The 18,527-nt window shown below is 33.5% G+C and overlaps 1 protein-coding gene across 4 annotated transcripts; it reads left to right on the forward strand.

Moving 5' to 3' along the window:
• Window positions 1-512: 512 nt before the first annotated feature.
• On the forward strand, window positions 513-17,127 carry LOC105333341 (protein phosphatase 1 regulatory subunit 36). 4 transcript variants are annotated; one of them, XM_011436256.4, is made up of 17 exons: window positions 514-663; window positions 875-942; window positions 4,205-4,270; window positions 4,436-4,630; window positions 4,764-4,865; window positions 5,246-5,386; window positions 5,541-5,583; window positions 5,791-5,873; window positions 6,019-6,074; window positions 6,236-6,317; window positions 9,149-9,178; window positions 10,038-10,127; window positions 13,316-13,405; window positions 13,570-13,674; window positions 15,036-15,076; window positions 15,297-15,340; window positions 16,937-17,127. In XM_011436256.4, exons 1-16 carry the CDS (start codon window positions 628-630, stop codon window positions 15,317-15,319), a joined length of 1,251 nt encoding a protein of 416 aa, XP_011434558.3. In that variant the 5' UTR covers window positions 514-627; the 3' UTR covers window positions 15,320-15,340; window positions 16,937-17,127. The 4 variants fall into 4 exon arrangements, with proteins under 4 accessions (XP_034326921.2, XP_011434558.3, XP_011434556.3 ...); XM_011436254.4 differs by lacking the exon at window positions 15,297-15,340 and adding an exon at window positions 15,913-15,963; XM_034471030.2 differs by lacking the exons at window positions 9,149-9,178; window positions 15,297-15,340 and adding an exon at window positions 15,913-15,963 and having other exon boundaries at window positions 513-663.
• Window positions 17,128-18,527: the final 1,400 nt, after the last annotated feature.

Genomic DNA, 18,527 nt, shown 5'->3' on the forward strand with positions numbered 1-18,527 from the left:
ATCTCCCAAAATTATGTAATCTTTCTGCCAATGAAGCTTAACTTGTATTTAGCCTGTCTTCTTTTGGAGACCCGTCTCTTCATGGTTTACTTTCAAAGTGAGGTGTGAAACCCTCGTTGTATTACTTGAGGATCTCTACATTATCTTCTCCTAATTAGCACCTATCTAGAGAGGGAGCAGGATACGGTGGGGGTGTTGTTTTAACAATTTAATTCATGTCATACACAAAGTAAATAAAAGTCTTTACCGTTTCTTTGATCTCCAATTAGAAAATTGAATATAGAAAATAATATGATGTGACAAAATAATATAGGCCTATTTAAAAAATAATAAATTATGCATGAGATGCAGATTATACTTCTTTATAATTTTTAAATGAAATGAAGTTTTAATTAATAAAATGTAAATTATAATTAATTTAGAAAAATGTAGGCTGGTGCCTAAACATCTTGGAGCCTAAACATGTTGGGGCCTAAGCGTCTTATCAATGAAGGGCCTAAACATCTTGGGGCCTACCATTGAAAACACATCGGGATCGGAATTTTAAAATATATACCAACTTTGTTGTTGCTATGTACAAAATGCAGTCCAATTAGTGTTTTTTTTTATATTTGAAAAAATCTAAATATGTCAAAAACAGTTGGGGTAGCGGAGCACGTATCAGTAAGATTTCGATTACGATTACAAGTTCCTATCCAACTTGCTTGTCAAGAAAGCTAGATTTTATTAAATTTATGTTTTACTCTGCTAGCTGACAGTCCTGTGCTAAAAAAATCTAACGTTATCTGGTTAAACGTTCTTTTTCGTATTGTCATTTTATCTCCCTATGCAAAATGCACACAAAACGACTAAATAATACAATTTTCTACTTCAGGGAATACTTCCTGTAGTCCCTGGAAAATGGATCTGGAAAGAGGAAACCAAATCTTTGGATTTTGTGAGGTATTTAAGAATAGATGTTTGCATGATCGGTTAATATATAGATCTCCTGAAATGTCAACACATGGAATACCTCGACCCTCTTTCACACCAAAACTTCCACACCATGCAGTTGTAAAAGTTACTGTGAGTTGAAAGACAATCATCTGACCATTTTTCCAAAACCAGTTTCATATAGACCAGTCTGACTTGCATGATCACAATATCCACCCAGATAGCAGGACATCATTGGACCTTTGTTTGGCCAACAAAGTTCCTTATGTTGGGCCACAGTATGCATTTAACATTGGACCAACAGCAATTTGCTCATCGGCCCTCAATCGGACCAACTTGTTGGCTTATTGTTGGGCCAATGTAACAGACAATAGTGGCCATTATTGGGCCACTGTATTCTTTTAATGTTGGGCAAACGTCACTTTTGTACAGTTGGGCCATTGTAAGCAATTAACATTGGGCCAACGGCAATTTGCTCATCTGCCCTTAATCGGACCAACTTTTTGGCTTATTGTTGAGCCAATGTAGCGAACAAGATTGGGCCTTTGTTGGGCCACTGTATTCTTTCAACATAAGGCAAAAAATAAAATACCTGAGCAATAAGAAAAGAGTAAATTTAATTATAACCTATTGCTCATGCAGTTCATGAAGAAAACATTTATAAAAAAAACTCGCAAGTCTCCTCCTCCCTCCTTTTCTTCTCTGCATGTTACTTCCTCCCCGTCTCTTTGGTATACTTTGTAATGTTAGAACTTACAACATGAAAAAGTGATGGGGGACCAGCATCTAAAGAAAAACTAACTGTTGAAAACAGACCCCCCTTCCCCCTCGCATTCTACTGGCCTGTGTATAGTTTGTCGATACAAAGAACAAATTTTGAATGAAAGCATACGTTTGAGTATTGACTATTGTTTTAGTTTAGTATTTTCAGTATGTTTGACCAGAGACATAAATAAAATACTGGTAAATGTTTTGTCTCTGGTTTGACCATGTGCTCGACAGTGTTTACTCTACGTACTTGGCTTCTGCACTCCCCATTATCTGTTTCATGAAATCGTTTAACCTTATAACGTTAATTATACCCGCACTTTCTAAAAAAAAGTTCGGGTATATTTTTGTTACCCTGCTCCGTCTGTCACGTTTTACTTTCTCAAACTGCTCTTACATCTTATAAACCAGCAAACTGAACTCTTGGAGTTTGATTTAGGGTGTCATGTTGTTCTGCAAAAAGGTTTCAAAAATTCTCTAGTATTCCTGGGTGTCAAATAATTGGTAAAAATTTATGTTTTTTCACAAAAAAACCTTCTTCCTCGAACTCCTCCTACATTTTCAATAGTAGACAAATCATCTTTTGGATTACGGTATGTTTTAGGGTATCCTATAGATGCGCAATAAGGTTTCGGAAATTTAAATTTTGTCCTGGGGGTCATTTAATGGCTGAAAAATGATGTTTTTTAACAACAAAAAAATGGTTTCCAAAAAAATCTTTTTTTTTTGCAGTCGCCAAATGATCTTCTAGAATATGATTGGGGTGTCATATTGAAGTGTGATCAGGTTCCAGAATTTTTTTTTAAGGGGATCAGTGGGCACCAAAAAATGATGTTTCTTTTTTGCAAAAAAAGTATGGTTTCCAGAACTCCTCTTGCAACTTTTGGAGTAGCTACGTCATCTTTTGGGATATTAATTGGGGCTGTCCTACAGATGTGCAATGAGGTTTTAAAAATTTAAATTTCATCCAGGGAGTCAAATAATAGCAGAAAATTAACGTTTATCACTCAAACAAAAAAAACAGATCCCAGAACTCCTCTTATGATTTAATGGATAGACACATCATGTCTTGGGATATGATAGGGACTGTTCTATAGATGTGCAGTAAGGTTTTAAAAATTTAAATTTTATCCAGGGAGTCAAATAGTAGCAAGAATTGACGTTTATCACTCAAAAAAAAACCATAGATCATAGAACTCCTCTTATGATTTGATGGATAGACACATCATATCTTGGGATATGATAGGGACTGTTCTATAAATGTGCATTTTTATGACATGAAATGTTAAGATTATTGATTAAGTTAAAATTCACATGCAGACAGTTCAACCCCAAATTGCACATAAAGTGCTGCTCATGTGTATTATCATATGGGAAGGGATCTCATTCTTCAGTTATGCAAATGGCGCGGCTACGATATTACGAAAAGTAGCCTGGATGTTGTTTACCCATGATGCTTAGCCAGATTCATGACATTGGGCCAACTCATTAGGCCGATATCAATCCCACAACAAATACTCTTTCTAACTTCAGGCGTTTTATGAAAATATGCCAACAGTTAGCCCAACATTGGCCCCATAATACATCACCAGCTATCAATATTTGGTGTTGGACCACCGATGTTCCAATAAAGTTAACCCAACGGCGACAATACAACCATATGAGATTGGGCCAACGATGTGCTGCTATCTGGGCATGCATCTGTATACTGCTTTTTGTGCAATGCAAAATGACACAGTTTGATGAACAGTTTAGTTAAATAGTTTTTCTATTAATGTCTTTTAAATAGTTTTAATTATTTATAGTCAGTTTTGTCAAACTACCAGTATATTATTTGTTTGTTATGCATATAAAATTATAAGAGGAGTATATGTACCACGGCTATTGTGAAACAGTTTGAATCCACTATAATGTATGATTATTATTGAAGAATTAAAGGACCACAGTTGATAAGACCAATAACCCCCCCCCCCCTTTATCAAATTTTTAGATACATGTATTAATATTCCATCCAAATCAGTTCTTCATAAAAACATAAAATGTTACACAGATCTTGATATCATTTATCATTGAATCAGAATGCAGATTTAAATACATATTTGAATTACATTCATTACATGTAATAACACATAGGAACTTTTAGTTTATATAATTATTTCTCAATTCCAAGTGAACTATAGCTATTACCTTAATATCTGGGAATTTTACAAATAAAGTGAGTGAATACCAGAAATCCCTCCTCAGCTATTAAAATGTACTTGTGTAAATGAAACACAGGATAAAACAGAGAGAGAGAGAGAGAGAGAGAGAGAGAGAGAGAGAGAGAGAGAGAGAGAGAGAGAGAGAGAGAAGGGGGAGGAGAGTAAAGGTTTTTTATTTTAATATGCACATACATGTACCATAATCAAATACAATATGAGTTGAAATGATTTGGTACATACAAAATCCACTTACCAGTAATGATAAAATGTGTCTATTTAATGGTAATTTATTTAAATTATAGTGCAAATCCAATGGCAGAAAGAGACAGAAAAAAAAGAACAAGAGAAGGAAATAAATTAAAAGACAGGTAAAATATGACCTTTATTTCTTTAGCCTGAAAATAGACTGTTACTTTTGAGTATGCTACAGAAAGGGCCTAGGTGTCCTGAGAATTATAACATGCATTCATAATTCAAAATATTGGTTACCACTAAATAATGTTTGGGATTTTTTAAAATTTGATTTGTTTTAGAGTTGCTTCCAGTGTTGCAAGGGGCGGATTTAGAGACAGAGGTCAAAGTAAAAGAAATGCCACAAAATCTCCACATCCGCCAATTAAACAGACCACAGAACACTCTACCGTCACACTGGATGATGTGAAAGGAGTTGCTTACAGCACAATATTTGATGGAGAAAATCTGTCGGAAACTTTTGAGGGAATATTCCAGTAGGTTATATTCCACAAAAATTTTGTATTTGGAGTGCAAAAAGTTGTATTCAATTTCATGTATACTAAAAAGAAGTCATTATAAAATGTATTCATGCATTTTCATTAATTTATAACATGTGATATGTTGCAGCACGGACCAGTTTGATAATTTTCTTCTACATCTTCTGAGTTATTTCCATTGCTTCTTTGATAAACTCCACCAAGAGCACAAAATAAACACAACAACTTACATGTAAGTACAAGTAACAAGCATATATTACAACATTACAAACTGTATACAGGGTTATTTTCGCCCGTCTTATTTTCACCCTTCTTCACTTGCAAACGGTTTCGCTCTGTCTTGAATTCGCCCGGATGCAGTTGTGTAAACAGAGATATTATAATTTGCTAAATAGAATTCATCCATTCTTAAATTCACCATCGGAAAACAAGGGAAAAGGGGCAAAAATAATATGGGGGCGAATATTTCCATGTATACAGTAAACATGTAGTACCTGTACTTTTTTAAGCATCCCAGTTTTCTGTTTTTACCAGAGAAAACTTTTGAATGTATATGCACACATATATCTGTACATTGCTTACCAGGAAATTTTACAAATTTTTTTTTATCAGAGAGCCCAGTAAGTCAGAGAAGGAGGCCTATGAAGTGGCCTGTGCCAAGCTGAAGGTGGCACACAGACTGCTGGGACAGTCCTATTGTTTACTTGTGCTGGGTCTGGGGCTGGAAAATGTGCACCACATGGCTTGTGGAGGGTAGGGACTTATTGTCAATATGTAGCATAATGCTTTGTGCTGTCTGTTGAGTAGATTGCATTAGAAGGAAATGAAGGAAATTTACAGAAGATAAAATTAATGGTGGTTTTTTTTTATGAGAAACTATTAGTAGATCATTTTTTTTCCTCTTTAGATCAAGAGTCTCATCTACTCTGAAGGACAGAAGCATGTTTGAGGTTTGTCATAGACATCATGATAATTGTAAAGATATGTACATCTGTAGTCTAATTTTGGCATCATTTTATGTTAAAATGAATGTAATGGAATATATGATAATTTAAAAATTTATGAGTATGTGATTATTGATTTTGAGAAATATTGGTGCTTTTTCAGTGTTTATGAAATTTTACAAGCCTTATGTTATGTTTGCTCTACTGTTGCAGACCCTTTACTCCTTCTGTGCTTATTTCGTGTGGATTGCATTTAAAAAGAAAGAATACGAAAATGTTAGAAAAGAAATAGGAAGGTAAGAAGATTTCAACTACATTGTTTTTAGTTTTGATTATCACCAAGTCAGAATAAATCATTATCTTTTAAGAATATATTTCAAGATTTTAAATAATTTTGAAATTGATGGGAGCATTTACGCAGTAATGTATTTTTCTCTGCAGGTTGCTAAGATCAGACACATTTAATCCTGCGATTCGGGTAAAAAATGCACCTGATGGTAAGGTTTTGTAACACACCATATGTCTTTTAATTCATGCATCATGACTAATTACACAATGTACAGAAAATTATTTTTATTATTTAAGGATCTATTGTAGGACAGTATTATACTCGAAAGACTGTAAATTAAGACCAATGGCCTCTTCTTTTTTGTAATAGAGAAAGATCTGAAGGAAAAGAAAGACAAGGAAAACAAAGAGGAGAAGAAATTGACCCCAGCAGAATACCGGAGACTGCATCCGTAAGTAATCGGATGCTTCATACCCAGTTGCAAATATCCAAGCAGTATAAGTTTAGGCTGTGGTTTGCAATTTAACATTATCATGCTATTACTTGTTAGGTTTATTACTGCCTTACTGCAGATATGTATCGGGTTGATCAGTCTCATAGACATCTTGGCTTTGCCTCACCATCTATGAGACTGATCAACTTGGTATATTTCTGTAGTCAGTCAGTAACAAACCTAGTAAGCGTTTTGATTTCCCTAGGACCATTCAGTGAGATAGTCATTGCACAAGAAGCAATGGTTTATGCAAATGCATCTGAAACTAAACATGGAGTTAGGCCTTACTTTTTGTCTAATTTTACAGTTGAATCTCATTCTTATCTTTCAAATAGAACTTAAAAATCTTAGCTACATTCCTGACCACTTTCAATGTTCTATTTCTATTTAATTTATACTTTTCTCCCTTTCCTCTGCAGAGGTTCAAGCGAATCTCCATCCTGCTATTTTTAGGTCACCTGAGGTTTTGTATGTTGTACAGAAAATTATTTTTATTATTAAAGGATCTATTGTAGGACTATTATACTCAAAAGACTGTTAATTTTAGGTTACAAAACCTATTAAATGAATATGTGAGACTCCTCAACAAGTTTGTGTATGGATTATATGCTACTCAGGTGACCGTTAAGGCCTATTGGCCTCTTGTATTCTGCTCCAGCCACCACAAAGTGACATAATTTCAAAGGGCAACTGGTTCTTAATAATTTAAGAACTTTCAGAATGCTGTTTCTGTATTAAATATTATGAAATGTCAAGATAAGTAGGAGAATGATCGAAATATTGCCAATGTTTACCATGTTTTTATATTTACAATAATGTCAAACGATAAAAGCTTATAGTAATTATTGTGACACTATTAAAAAGTTCACACAAAAATTTACATTTTTAGCTCACCGAGACGAAGTCGGGGGGAGTTTATGCTATATCCCCAGCGTCTGTGTCGGTGTCAGGACCTGGTTAAAGTTTTTGTTGCAGGTCCTGTATCTAAATTATCACCTGTCCTATCTTCACCAAACTTGCATGGATGATGCACCAAACCTACTTATGGACTTGAAAGACTTGGATGCTGAATCTGAATCCTGAATTTCAGATGCTGGAGCAGGTTAAAGTTTTTGGTGCAGGTGCCCTTTGATAGCAATCTAAGTTGCACCTGACAGGCTTGAATGCTGAATCTGAGCCATAGGTTTCGGATGCTGGAGGAGGTTAAGGTTTTTAGAGCTGGTTAAAGTTTTTGGAGCAGGTGCCCTCCGATGAATATGTCTTAGTTATTACTGGTCTTAAAGTCACCAAACTTGAATGAATGGTATGTCTTATGATACTGATGCAACTCACAGGCTAGAATGCTAAGAAGGTTAAATTTTTTTGGAACAGGTCACATGTTTTATAAATAATAGCTTGCATTGATTTAAGTATATAATGTAAATGAATTGTAGAGGTAGCTTCAGATGCAGAACCTGATCTCCATTATCAAGGATGCTAAAAATATTTACCTCACTCAAACCTGCTTGATAGATGTGTTTGTTGTTAAATGATCTATCATTATTCCTATGATGTAGTATCATATGATAGGATATGATACACTATTGTATAATATGATACAATATAATATCATATATTATTTTGTAAAAAGTTATATGATACAATTATGTGATATTGTTCTAATTTTTTTTTTATATTTATGATATGATATTGTTTTATGATATTGTTATGTTTAGTATTGTATAATATCACATGTTATTGTATCATATGATATGATACAAGGTTGTATCAAATCATATTGTATCATATGATACAATATTATACAAATATTGACTGGAGTTTAGGGCAACATTGATTATATTAGCCCCCGAGGGACAAAATATTGCCCGACGCGAAGGGAATCAATATTGCCCGAAAACACAGTCAATATTTGTTTTGTTATATGAAGAAACGTACCAAAATTTAAGAAAGTAATTAAAAAAAGATCGCTGTGAATTTCTTCGCACAACAAAGAATTCACAAATTCATCACTGTGCTTAAGTTCATCTCCAAAATATCCTCAGCATCAAACGGTCACTGGTGATCCGATCCGCCGCCCGTAAGAATTAAGACACAGATGTTCTACCTGATTTAAATTCACAATAATTCGCAAATCCTTATATCCGTTATGATAGCATTGTGCGTCCGTTGTTTGCTTGCCTTGACTGGCTGTCTATTATGACATCACCTTGTTTTGGAGTCGCGATGAGTTATTTACTTCATTGTTTACGAATCAACAAATCAGAAGTGATTAATTGAAATAGTGGGAATATTCTCTAGGTATTATTCCTCGCCAGTCAATATTAAAAAATATTGACCGGTCAATATTTTTCGGACGAGCTAATATTATTATTATTGACTATTTGTCTATATAGAGTTATATAGGGAGAATATACTACTGAATATAGCAATATATATTATGTATCAAATATGATATACAGTATCATACAATACAGTATCATACTATATTATACATTATATTATTGTATTGATAAACATTGTATCTTATAATACCGTATGAAATGAACATATGATTATCATACAATTTTTTAACAGATGATATACGATATTGTGTCAAAACAGTATCCATGAATATCCGAGTCATAAAGTATGATTTTCATATAATATGATAAAGGTCGTCTCATAAAGGTGATGCCTCATAAAGATGATGCCTCATCTTGGTGAGCTTTGTAATCTGTGATTACCGCTATGTTTTCTTTCTATAGGTTAATTGATTTATTGCTATATTAGATATAATTTATTTATTGTAGAAAAAGACCAGCAATAAAATCAATTATACAGTAAGTATTGATTATACAAAGGTTTACGGTGTTTGTTTTGGCAGTGTGAAAAAAAATTGAAGAAGCTTCCATTTTGAACTAGGGATTATGGAGAGAGAATAATGATAGGTAATAAGTGGGAATACATCTTGGCTAAGCCAAGGGGGGTTTATAAGGGGTTTATGGGTGTAAATTAGAGAAGGGGTGGTTTTTATAAATCAGACTGAATTAAAGTTTTTTGCAAAAGGGCTATGTGCGGTATGGTCAAATATCTGCCCCGATTTCAACCAATTTTTAAATAGTATCGTATAAAAATAAAATCTTCAAATATCATTGTACAGAGGATGCCTATCACTTTAATCTTGATTTTAGTCATCATTGCTCATTTGCTGTTTATCTATAACGTCACCTAAATGACCTAATTCCCGAAAATTCGCAAACAAATGAAAATATTCTCATTTTTGCTTTATATTTTGCATTCGGAAGTGTAGAGCGCAGGTCTGCTCAAGTATGATACTAACATTTGTTTTTCTTCAGATAATTATACACATTATACTAAAAAATGGTACTTGAGCAAGGCTGCGCTTGATGTTTCCCAGTTGAAAAACCATCAGAAAACATTATAATATTAATCAAAATAAGGCAATCTTCATGACGTCATTTCTACATTATGACGTCACTGTGGTGATAACCTTTTACACCCTTATTTTCAATATGATTTCAACAATCTTTCACCTTATTTTTAAAGCTCTTTATAAAACTTTGATTTTGGGGGCAAAAAATGCTTAATACCACACATATAGTCCTTTCTAGGAATAAAATTTCTTCAATATAATACAAAACTTTATCAGTTTGAATTTTTTATATTTTTACCCATTAGTCAGAGGTCTCCAGCCATTGTAGCTGTGTTACCATCTCCTAAAGAGGAGGCCCATTGGCTGTTCAAGATGAGAAATGCTTTGTCACCAAGGTAATATTGTTGGTGTTAATTTTGCCTTTATTGAAATGGTTAATAGTAGCCTCCCAAAATCTTGCATTTTGTTCTTGTTATAAGATACTGGTTTGCAACATCATGGAGATCTGTGTCCATCAAAAATTGTTAGAAGAAAACATTTGAACAAGTAAAACACCAAATATATACACCAGTTAAATAAACCATTGTTCCATACAGAATCTTGACAAGTTACCTATGCAACTTTATATAAAGCTGAAATTTGATCATTACATTATTACTTGCATGTACATGTATTAGAAAACTCTACATAAATTTCTTTAATTATACCCCCCGCAAGTGAAGTTTGGGGGGGTATATAGGAATCACCTTGTCCGTCCGTCCGTCTGTCCGTCCGTCCGTCCGTCCGTCCGTCCGTCTGTCCGTCTGTCTGTTCGATTCGTGTCCGGTCCATATCTTTCTTATGGAGAAACATTAGAAGTTCCCTCTTCACACAAAGATTGCTTATGACCTAAGGGTGTGTCATGACCTTGAACCAAGGTCATTCGGGCAAGGTCAAGGTCACTGGCAGAAAAAGTACAAAATTCGTGTCCGGTCCATATCTTTCTTATGGAGAAACATTAGAAGTTCTTACTTCACACAAAGAATGCTTATGACCTAAGGGTGTGTCATGACCTTGAAACAAGGTCATTCGGGCAAGGTCAAGGTCACCAACAGAAAAAGTGCAAAATTCGTGTCCGGTCCATATCTTTCTTATGGAGAAACATTAGAAGTTCTTACTTCACACAAAGAATGCTTATGACCTAAGGGTGTGTCATGACCTTGAACCAAGGTCATTCGGGCAAGGTCAAGGTCACCAACAGAAAAAGTGCAAAATTTGTGTCTGGTCCATATCTTTTTAATGTAGAAACATTGGAAGTACTTACTTCACACAAAGATTGCTTATGACCCAAGGGTGTGTCATGACCTTAACCCAAGGTCATTCGGGCAAGGTAAAGGTCACTGACAGAAAAAATTGCAAAATTTGTGTCCGGTCTATATCTTTTTAATGGAGAAACATTGGAAGTTCTTACTTCACACAAAGATTGCTTATGACCCAAGGGTGTGTCATGACCATGACCCAAGGTCATTTGGACAAGGTCAAGGTCAATGGCAGAAAAAAGTGCAAAATTCTTGTCCGGTCCATATCTTTCTTATGGAGAAACATTGGAAGTTCTCAGTTCACAGAAAGATTGCTTATAAGCTAAGGGTTTGTCATGACCTTGACCCAAGGTCATTTGGGCAAGGTCAAGGTCACTTGCAGAAAATTATAAAACTCATGTCCAGTCTATATCTTTCTAATGGACAAATATTGGAAGTTCTTAATTCACATCTAGAATGCTTATAACCTGAGAGTATGTCATGACCTTGACCAAAGGTCAATTGAGGAAGTTAAAGGTCATTGTTAAAAAAAAAAATCGGGCTCAGTATACCAATAATTCAAAATGTTTATATTAAGTGGCTGCTTGACATGTGGAATTTCGTTTGATTCGAGTCATGTTTGTTAACATAAGGATGCAAATGTCCTCATGCATTAACAGTTAACTTGAACTAAAATGGAATTTAAAGAATAGAAATTAGTTTGTGTACTCATATAAGCATTAACAGTTTTAAAAAATAGAGCAGTTGTTATTTATAGAAAATGGACGATGAAATAGATTCATCCAATATTTTCTATAATAGAAAAAATACATGAGTTATGATTTTTCTTAGCGGGGGGTATCAATTGTGAGCTTGCTCACAGTACCTCTAGTTATATTTTGGTTATTTATGATAAACTTCCTATTCAATATTCACAGGCATAATCAATCAGTATATATTTAAGGCCCAGGAAAGGAATTTGTTGGTTGATGCAGAGCAATGCCCAGATTTTCATAGATTTAGAGTATAAGGAAGCAGAATCTATAGAACTGTCGGATACATATCTGATCTCAGGATCATAAAGCAGTCTTAGACTTAACTCATTTGTACGCTGTATTATTATCTTATGATTAAAAACATCAAAAAAATAAAATGCTATTATCAAATATGTCTCTATATTACATTAGTAGTTACATATATTAAGCACAACTTTTATGATTTTAATTATTAAAATTTTATGAACAATTGAAATTTAGACTTAAGTCTAAAATTGCTTCATGATCCAGAGGCCAAATTTTTTACATAGGAACAAAAATATTCCAAAACAATGTAATTTTTTAACCTTTAGTATCTCTTAAAAGGGCATGGTCACGATTTTGGTCAAATCTTATTTTTCTGATGTGCTTATTTACAAAGCTTTAGGAATGCATTACTAATGATCACATGAAATTTGAGAGACAGTCGTTGAGTTATTAGCATCATATAGGACTCACAAGTCATTTAAACAAGGCTCGTGCCCTGTTTTTGTTTACATATATTCAATATACCAGTAAAAATTCTTTTTCAAGCTGATATGTATATGTTCTTATTCATTTGACGCATAAATAGACAGTTCCTAACGTTATACACATACATATTGAATCTAAAACTGGAATTTTCACCTCAACATTCAAAATGTAAACAAAAGCTTTGTTTACATAGCAAATAATTGTAAGCTTTGTAACTCCCTTATAACTCAACGAATGACGCTCAACTTTTGGTTGTTTATTAATAATGCCTTACTAAAACATTGTAAAATCGGAAAAATAATTTTTGACCAAAATTGTGACCATGCCCCTTTAAGCCCTTGTACTTCTTATGTTGGGACGAAGTATATGTATATGCATGCACTAGTAAGTATGAAGTAAGTATGAAGTAAGAGTCTGCATGTACATATATAAAGAATAAGGAATCATTCTTTGAGTATTATGAGGTGATAATTTTGGTCGGGGCGTGATCAAATCCAATAAAGCCCGAAGGGCTTTATGATAGATTTGATCACGCCCTGACCGAAATTATCACCTCATAATATTCAAAGAATGATTCCTTATTACTTATATTTGTATAATTTTAAACCATTGTATGACTAAATATTTAAATATAAATAAGCAAACCCCGCTGGCGCCTCAATTTGGCATAATTTGTATTATGGTTTATATATAGTTCAAAATCGATAAGCTAAGTGTTATCACAGGCAAAGACACTGGAAAATGTAAATATACTGGTATATATGTCTGCATGATCTTTTGAATACTTATATTTTGAAGTGAGTTGGAGAAGATTGGCAGAGGAGAGGAAGAAGAAGAGGAGGAGGTGTTTGAAGAAGATCAAATTTACCTCAATAAAAAGACAATCAAGTAAGAATGTGATGCTTTTGCAGGGACAACATGTATTTCTTACTGTGGTGAATGAAGATAAAACATTCATGGAATTATTGACTTTATTACTGACCTGGTCACTTGTAATTTTTAATGAATTTAAATATCATTAAACATGTAATAATGGTAAGGAGGACTTTCAGGATCGGAATAATTGGTGAGCCACTAGCCATGTTCAACCTCCAAACACTGTCTCCTCTTGGAGCTGACAATGAAGATGAAGAAAATGAAGAGGAGGGAGAAAAACAGTAAGAAACACCAAAAGATTAGGGACATTTGTTTTTTTAATGAATATATGTACACCAGCTGATATCTTGTACTTTGAGTAACGGGTATTACATGAAAAGCTGAAGAAACTGTAGCTCCATGGGAAATTCAGGTTGATGGACCGTGGAGCTACAGTTCCATTCATACAAAAAACTATATGTTTTGTGCACAAAAAAGCTGTGCTCTGTATTCTGTAAATATTTTCATACCCAAAAAATTCCTGAGATATTCTATTACGGTAACAGTAGCTGCAGAACTGTAGCTCTCCGGGAAAAAAATATTGACAGACCAGAGAGCTACAGGGCCACCCATTGAAAAAATTGTATATTTATTGCGCAGAAAAACGTGCGCTAGTTTTGGACTGATTTACCTTATTTATACACAAATTCTGTGAAAACAATTAGTACCATTAAATTCTTCATGCAATTTACTACTGATATCGCCTCTTTATTTGCCTCAGACTTTCATCAAAACACGCTACCGACCTCAGAAAATCAAGTATGTTGAATTTACATCGAGATTAGGAGTCGCCATTTATACATGTAAACAAAGTGCACCACATGAATTTACGGGACTGGTGATGGTGTTTAAAAGACTTTCCGAGACAAGTGAACAGACGATATCAGTAGTAAAATGCATGAAGAATTTAATTGTACTAATTGTTTTCACAGAATTTGCGTATAAATAAGGTAAATCAGTCGAAAACTAGCTCACGTTTTTCTGCGGAATAAATATACAATTTTTTCAATGGGTGGCCCTGTAGCTCTCCGGTCTGTCAATATTTTTTTTTCCCGGAGAGCTACAGTTCTGCAGCTACGGTAACAGTAACTAATTCCCCACTTTACTTACCTCAAACACCCTAACCGATCTTAGAAAGTGAAGTATGTTAAATTCAAGTTGGGATCAGGAGTCCCCATTTTTACCTGCAAACAAAGCACACCATTTTACTTTTTAAACTTATTCAGAGGCAAGTGAAGTAGTAACATTGTTCAAAATAAAATGTTTCAGGGAATTTTTTGTATTCTCCCAGAATATGTTCCTATTTTAGTTAATAAGTTCATGCAATACAGTGCACAACTTTTTGTGCATAATAGGTATACAGTTTTTTGTGTGGACAGATCTGAAGATCCATGGTACGTAAACCCAAATTTCCCTATGGAGCTACTAAGTTCTGCAGCTATACATGTATTTGACTTAATTTTAAACCATCAACATGCAAAGATAATTTGTAACTTTATCATCAAATGATTAAAAAGAATTATCTCTCAAAAATCAATTTCTCAGGTCACTATCTTTGGCAAGACTTCAGTTTTTAGTTATTAAATGCTTTGATATGTTACAGGACCCCAGTAGAAGACCAGTCAGGGGAGACAGTACCTCCAGGTAAGAGGCTGAGATGATGACAATGTCCATCAGTACTGTATTTATAAAACCAAGGATTTTTTAAAATATATTTAAAATTAATTTTGCATAAAACTAAGTCCTTGTATTTCATGATTCTTCTCTGTTTCCTAGTGGATTGTGTACATGTGACTTAACAAGGGGTATTGTGTTGCTGATTTAGATTTGAAATCATCATAAACCATTACATACCATATTTCAGATGATAAGGAAAAGAAGGAATGATTTTTCTTCATTGCACTCGGGGTATGGTTCTGTATCTAATTCTCTGGCACAGATTTCAGTGTGAATTGGGTTGAGATATGGTCACTGTGTTTTTTATGAAATCTGTGTCTTGAGATTTTTGTTTAGTCCCCTATTCAACCATTGTGTGATAATGCTTAACATGTTGTCATCCTCTTTGAGTCTTGATCAGGACATCAAAGATAACCAATTTAAGGAGGCTTGTTGGTTAACAAATTAACAATCAGAATTACCTGATATTTTTAGGTATGCTCTTTTAAAGCTGCTTGTTTGAATTTTATATCAAATTTTGTGTACACCCTTAAACAGGTCCTTACCCCAACACCCCCTCCTCTGACCCCAACCCCCCTCTAGATCCATGCGTGCTGTTGTTAGTTCTTTTTTAAGCAATATGAATTGCTTATAAAACAACTGTGCTTCTAAAGCTCTCCAGAATAAAGGAATAAAAAATGAAGTCACAGATTTTTTTTTATTTTCTGTATGAAAGATTTATGAGAATAGCTAGTTTATAATATTTTTTGATTTGTTTTTCATTGAACTGGATTAAGTACATTGCTTAGGATGTTTTTCTGCAGATGAGCTGAAGCAACGACAGAGGTTGCTTAGCAACATGTTTTCAATGTTTGGTAAGAAATAAAAATAAATGCATGGTATGAAATCAAATTTTATTACTTCAGGAATTAATGCATTTAAATATAGGTAAACTAATGTGTAATATTCGGAAGTTTATTTTTAACAAAATTTGTCAAGGAAAGAGGGACACTGAATGTCCAATATCTTAACTATAGTTCTCTTATCTGTTTGTGTTAACTTACTAATTACTGTGGCTGTTCAGACTTAACATCACATTGTCTGTCTCTCAGTAAAGCTCTATAACTATCAAATCCTGGAAATGTATGTTTCGATAGTAATGAAGATGCGCTATAGTTATAGTACAGTAGACATTTTGTTTTTGAGAGAGAGAGAGATGTTATTTTGGTCATCTCAATTCAAAGGAAATATCAAAGCATCCAAAACAGTTTATCCTTGTTATTGCAAACCTTGTCCACTTTGTAAAACATTAACATTATATCATCAAACAGAGTGCGCATGAGTTATGAGATGGTGAGTAAATTACATATTTAAGTGCTTTCCATATATTAAGTAGGGAAAAATATACATATTTATATTTTTACTAGTGTACCATTATAAAAGGAGGGTAATTTTTCTGTAGTAGGATATATGAGATGCACAAAAACATACATGCAGCAATATATAGAGCCCATGCTTGGTAAAGTATAATGACATATATACAGAGGCCAGGTCCACACATGGATCATAACTGTCCCAGTATATCCAGTCTATGGAACTTTGAGGTTTTATCAAATTTAAAATCAGCTGGTGAATTTTCTTAATAGTTCTAATGAAAATGCTTGAAAATACTGGTAAAATCCATAATATACCAATATTCAAATGTAATTTTTTTTTATGGAATAGGAATAAATATAATTTGAAACTATTGTCTAGTTTAGCTGATACAACAAGATTTACCCATGAATATGAATTAAGGGACAAATTTAGTTTGTGTCTGTTAATTGGGTTAATTGCTTTTATCCACAGAGCAGAGAGTGAGTCGACAACACACAGCCATTTCCACAGCCACACTTGATGCGGAAGAGACATAGCAACTTAAGGAAATGTAAACAAAAGGAATTCTTCAGTGAAAAAAAAATAATTATCTAGATATTTTGTTATAAAGAACACTTGCCAGACAAGGTTTTTATGTGTTGTAAATAAATGTAAGAAATGTATTATTATTATTCTCTGATTCTTTTACAAAATTGGAAAAAATGCACTGTTTTGTATACATTTATGACATGTGATGTCTTGATATATAAGTCTAGGTTTATTGAGCTGAATTAATTTTGTATCAATTAAGATTATCAATCTCGAAAAAAATTGCATAAACCTACTGCTGGAAAGATTTGTGGTTCAAACACCCCACCCCCACCTTGAAAAAAAATCACCTTTAAGATAGCTCACTACACCAAGACTTAATCAAGGAATAAGGAATCTTTCTTTGAGTATTATGAGGTGATCATTTTGGCAGGGGCATGATCAAATCCCCAAAAAGCATGAAGGGCCTTATGATAGATATGATCACATCCCAACCAAAATTATCACCTTATAATATTCAAAGAAAGATTCCTTATTATGGTGAGCCCCTTATTACTTATAATTATATAATTTTCAGCAATTGTATGATTAAATAATTGAATATAAATAAGCAGACCCTGCTAGTGCCCCAATTATACGTCAATTGAATTTATTGGACTGTATAGTACAAAATCAATACGTAATGTTATCACAGACAAGGACACTAAAAAATTTAAATGCGTGTATATACTTTTTAAGTCACAATATGGCAATCAAAATATATTTTGTTAAATGGTTTGGATCATTCAATTTTTTTTAATATCATTAAAGCTTGGTGGTTAAAGTATCTGACTTGTAAACCGCAGATCATGAGTTCGAATATCCGCCTGGGGAGCTTTTGTTTATATTTTTTGAAATCATCATTTTTTCCCCACAGTTGCATATTTTTAGCCTATTTCAATTTAATACTTCTTTTGCATAATGAGATCTTTCATAATCAAGTATAATTTTCTGCTGATTTGAGAAACTATTTCAAGATGTAATGAGCCACCTTAAAGACCAACCCAGACCACAGGTGTTTATGGCCAGGACCCCACCCATCCTTATCAGATTGAATCTCTTATTTTAAAAAATTGAAATAAAACAGTTGAAAGACATTCCAATGAAATTTTAAAAACACAAAAAGGACTGAAAAAAAACTTCCGAAATCCTCTGCATATGCATGATATATACATGTAATTAACAACAAAATATAAGTTTTTGTATTGGAGATACAATTAGCTATATTTTGTGACTGAAGTCTATAATTAACAAATATAAAAATATGAAACATAGTTTATCCAATATTCATATATGACCGGTCAACCGTCTTTGAGTTATTGGTTATTTTAGCTACTGTTAAACAACTCTTCCATGTTTATCATAATACAAACTGGCGTGGTTATCTGTATTTTAATTTTAGCCATTTCTAAGTAAAAATTAGATGGAAATGTTTCGTATATTTCTGCAAGGCAGAAACCTTTCATGGCAATACTGCAGGTATTTTAAATTTTAA

Source organism: Magallana gigas, chromosome 6 (assembly GCF_963853765.1).
Source record: "Magallana gigas chromosome 6, xbMagGiga1.1, whole genome shotgun sequence".
NCBI lineage: Eukaryota > Metazoa > Mollusca > Bivalvia > Ostreida > Ostreidae > Magallana > Magallana gigas.

Coding starts and splice junctions, on each gene's coding strand:
- LOC105333341 (XM_011436254.4), top strand. CDS start 628: ATGTCAAAAACAGTTGGGGTAGCGGAGCACGTATCA. Junction 943..4,204: donor AAATCTTTGGATTTTGTGAG/GTATTTAAGAAT, acceptor TTTAAATTATAG/TGCAAATCCAATGGCAGAAA. Junction 13,675..15,035: donor GAAGAGGAGGGAGAAAAACA/GTAAGAAACACC, acceptor GATATGTTACAG/GACCCCAGTAGAAGACCAGT.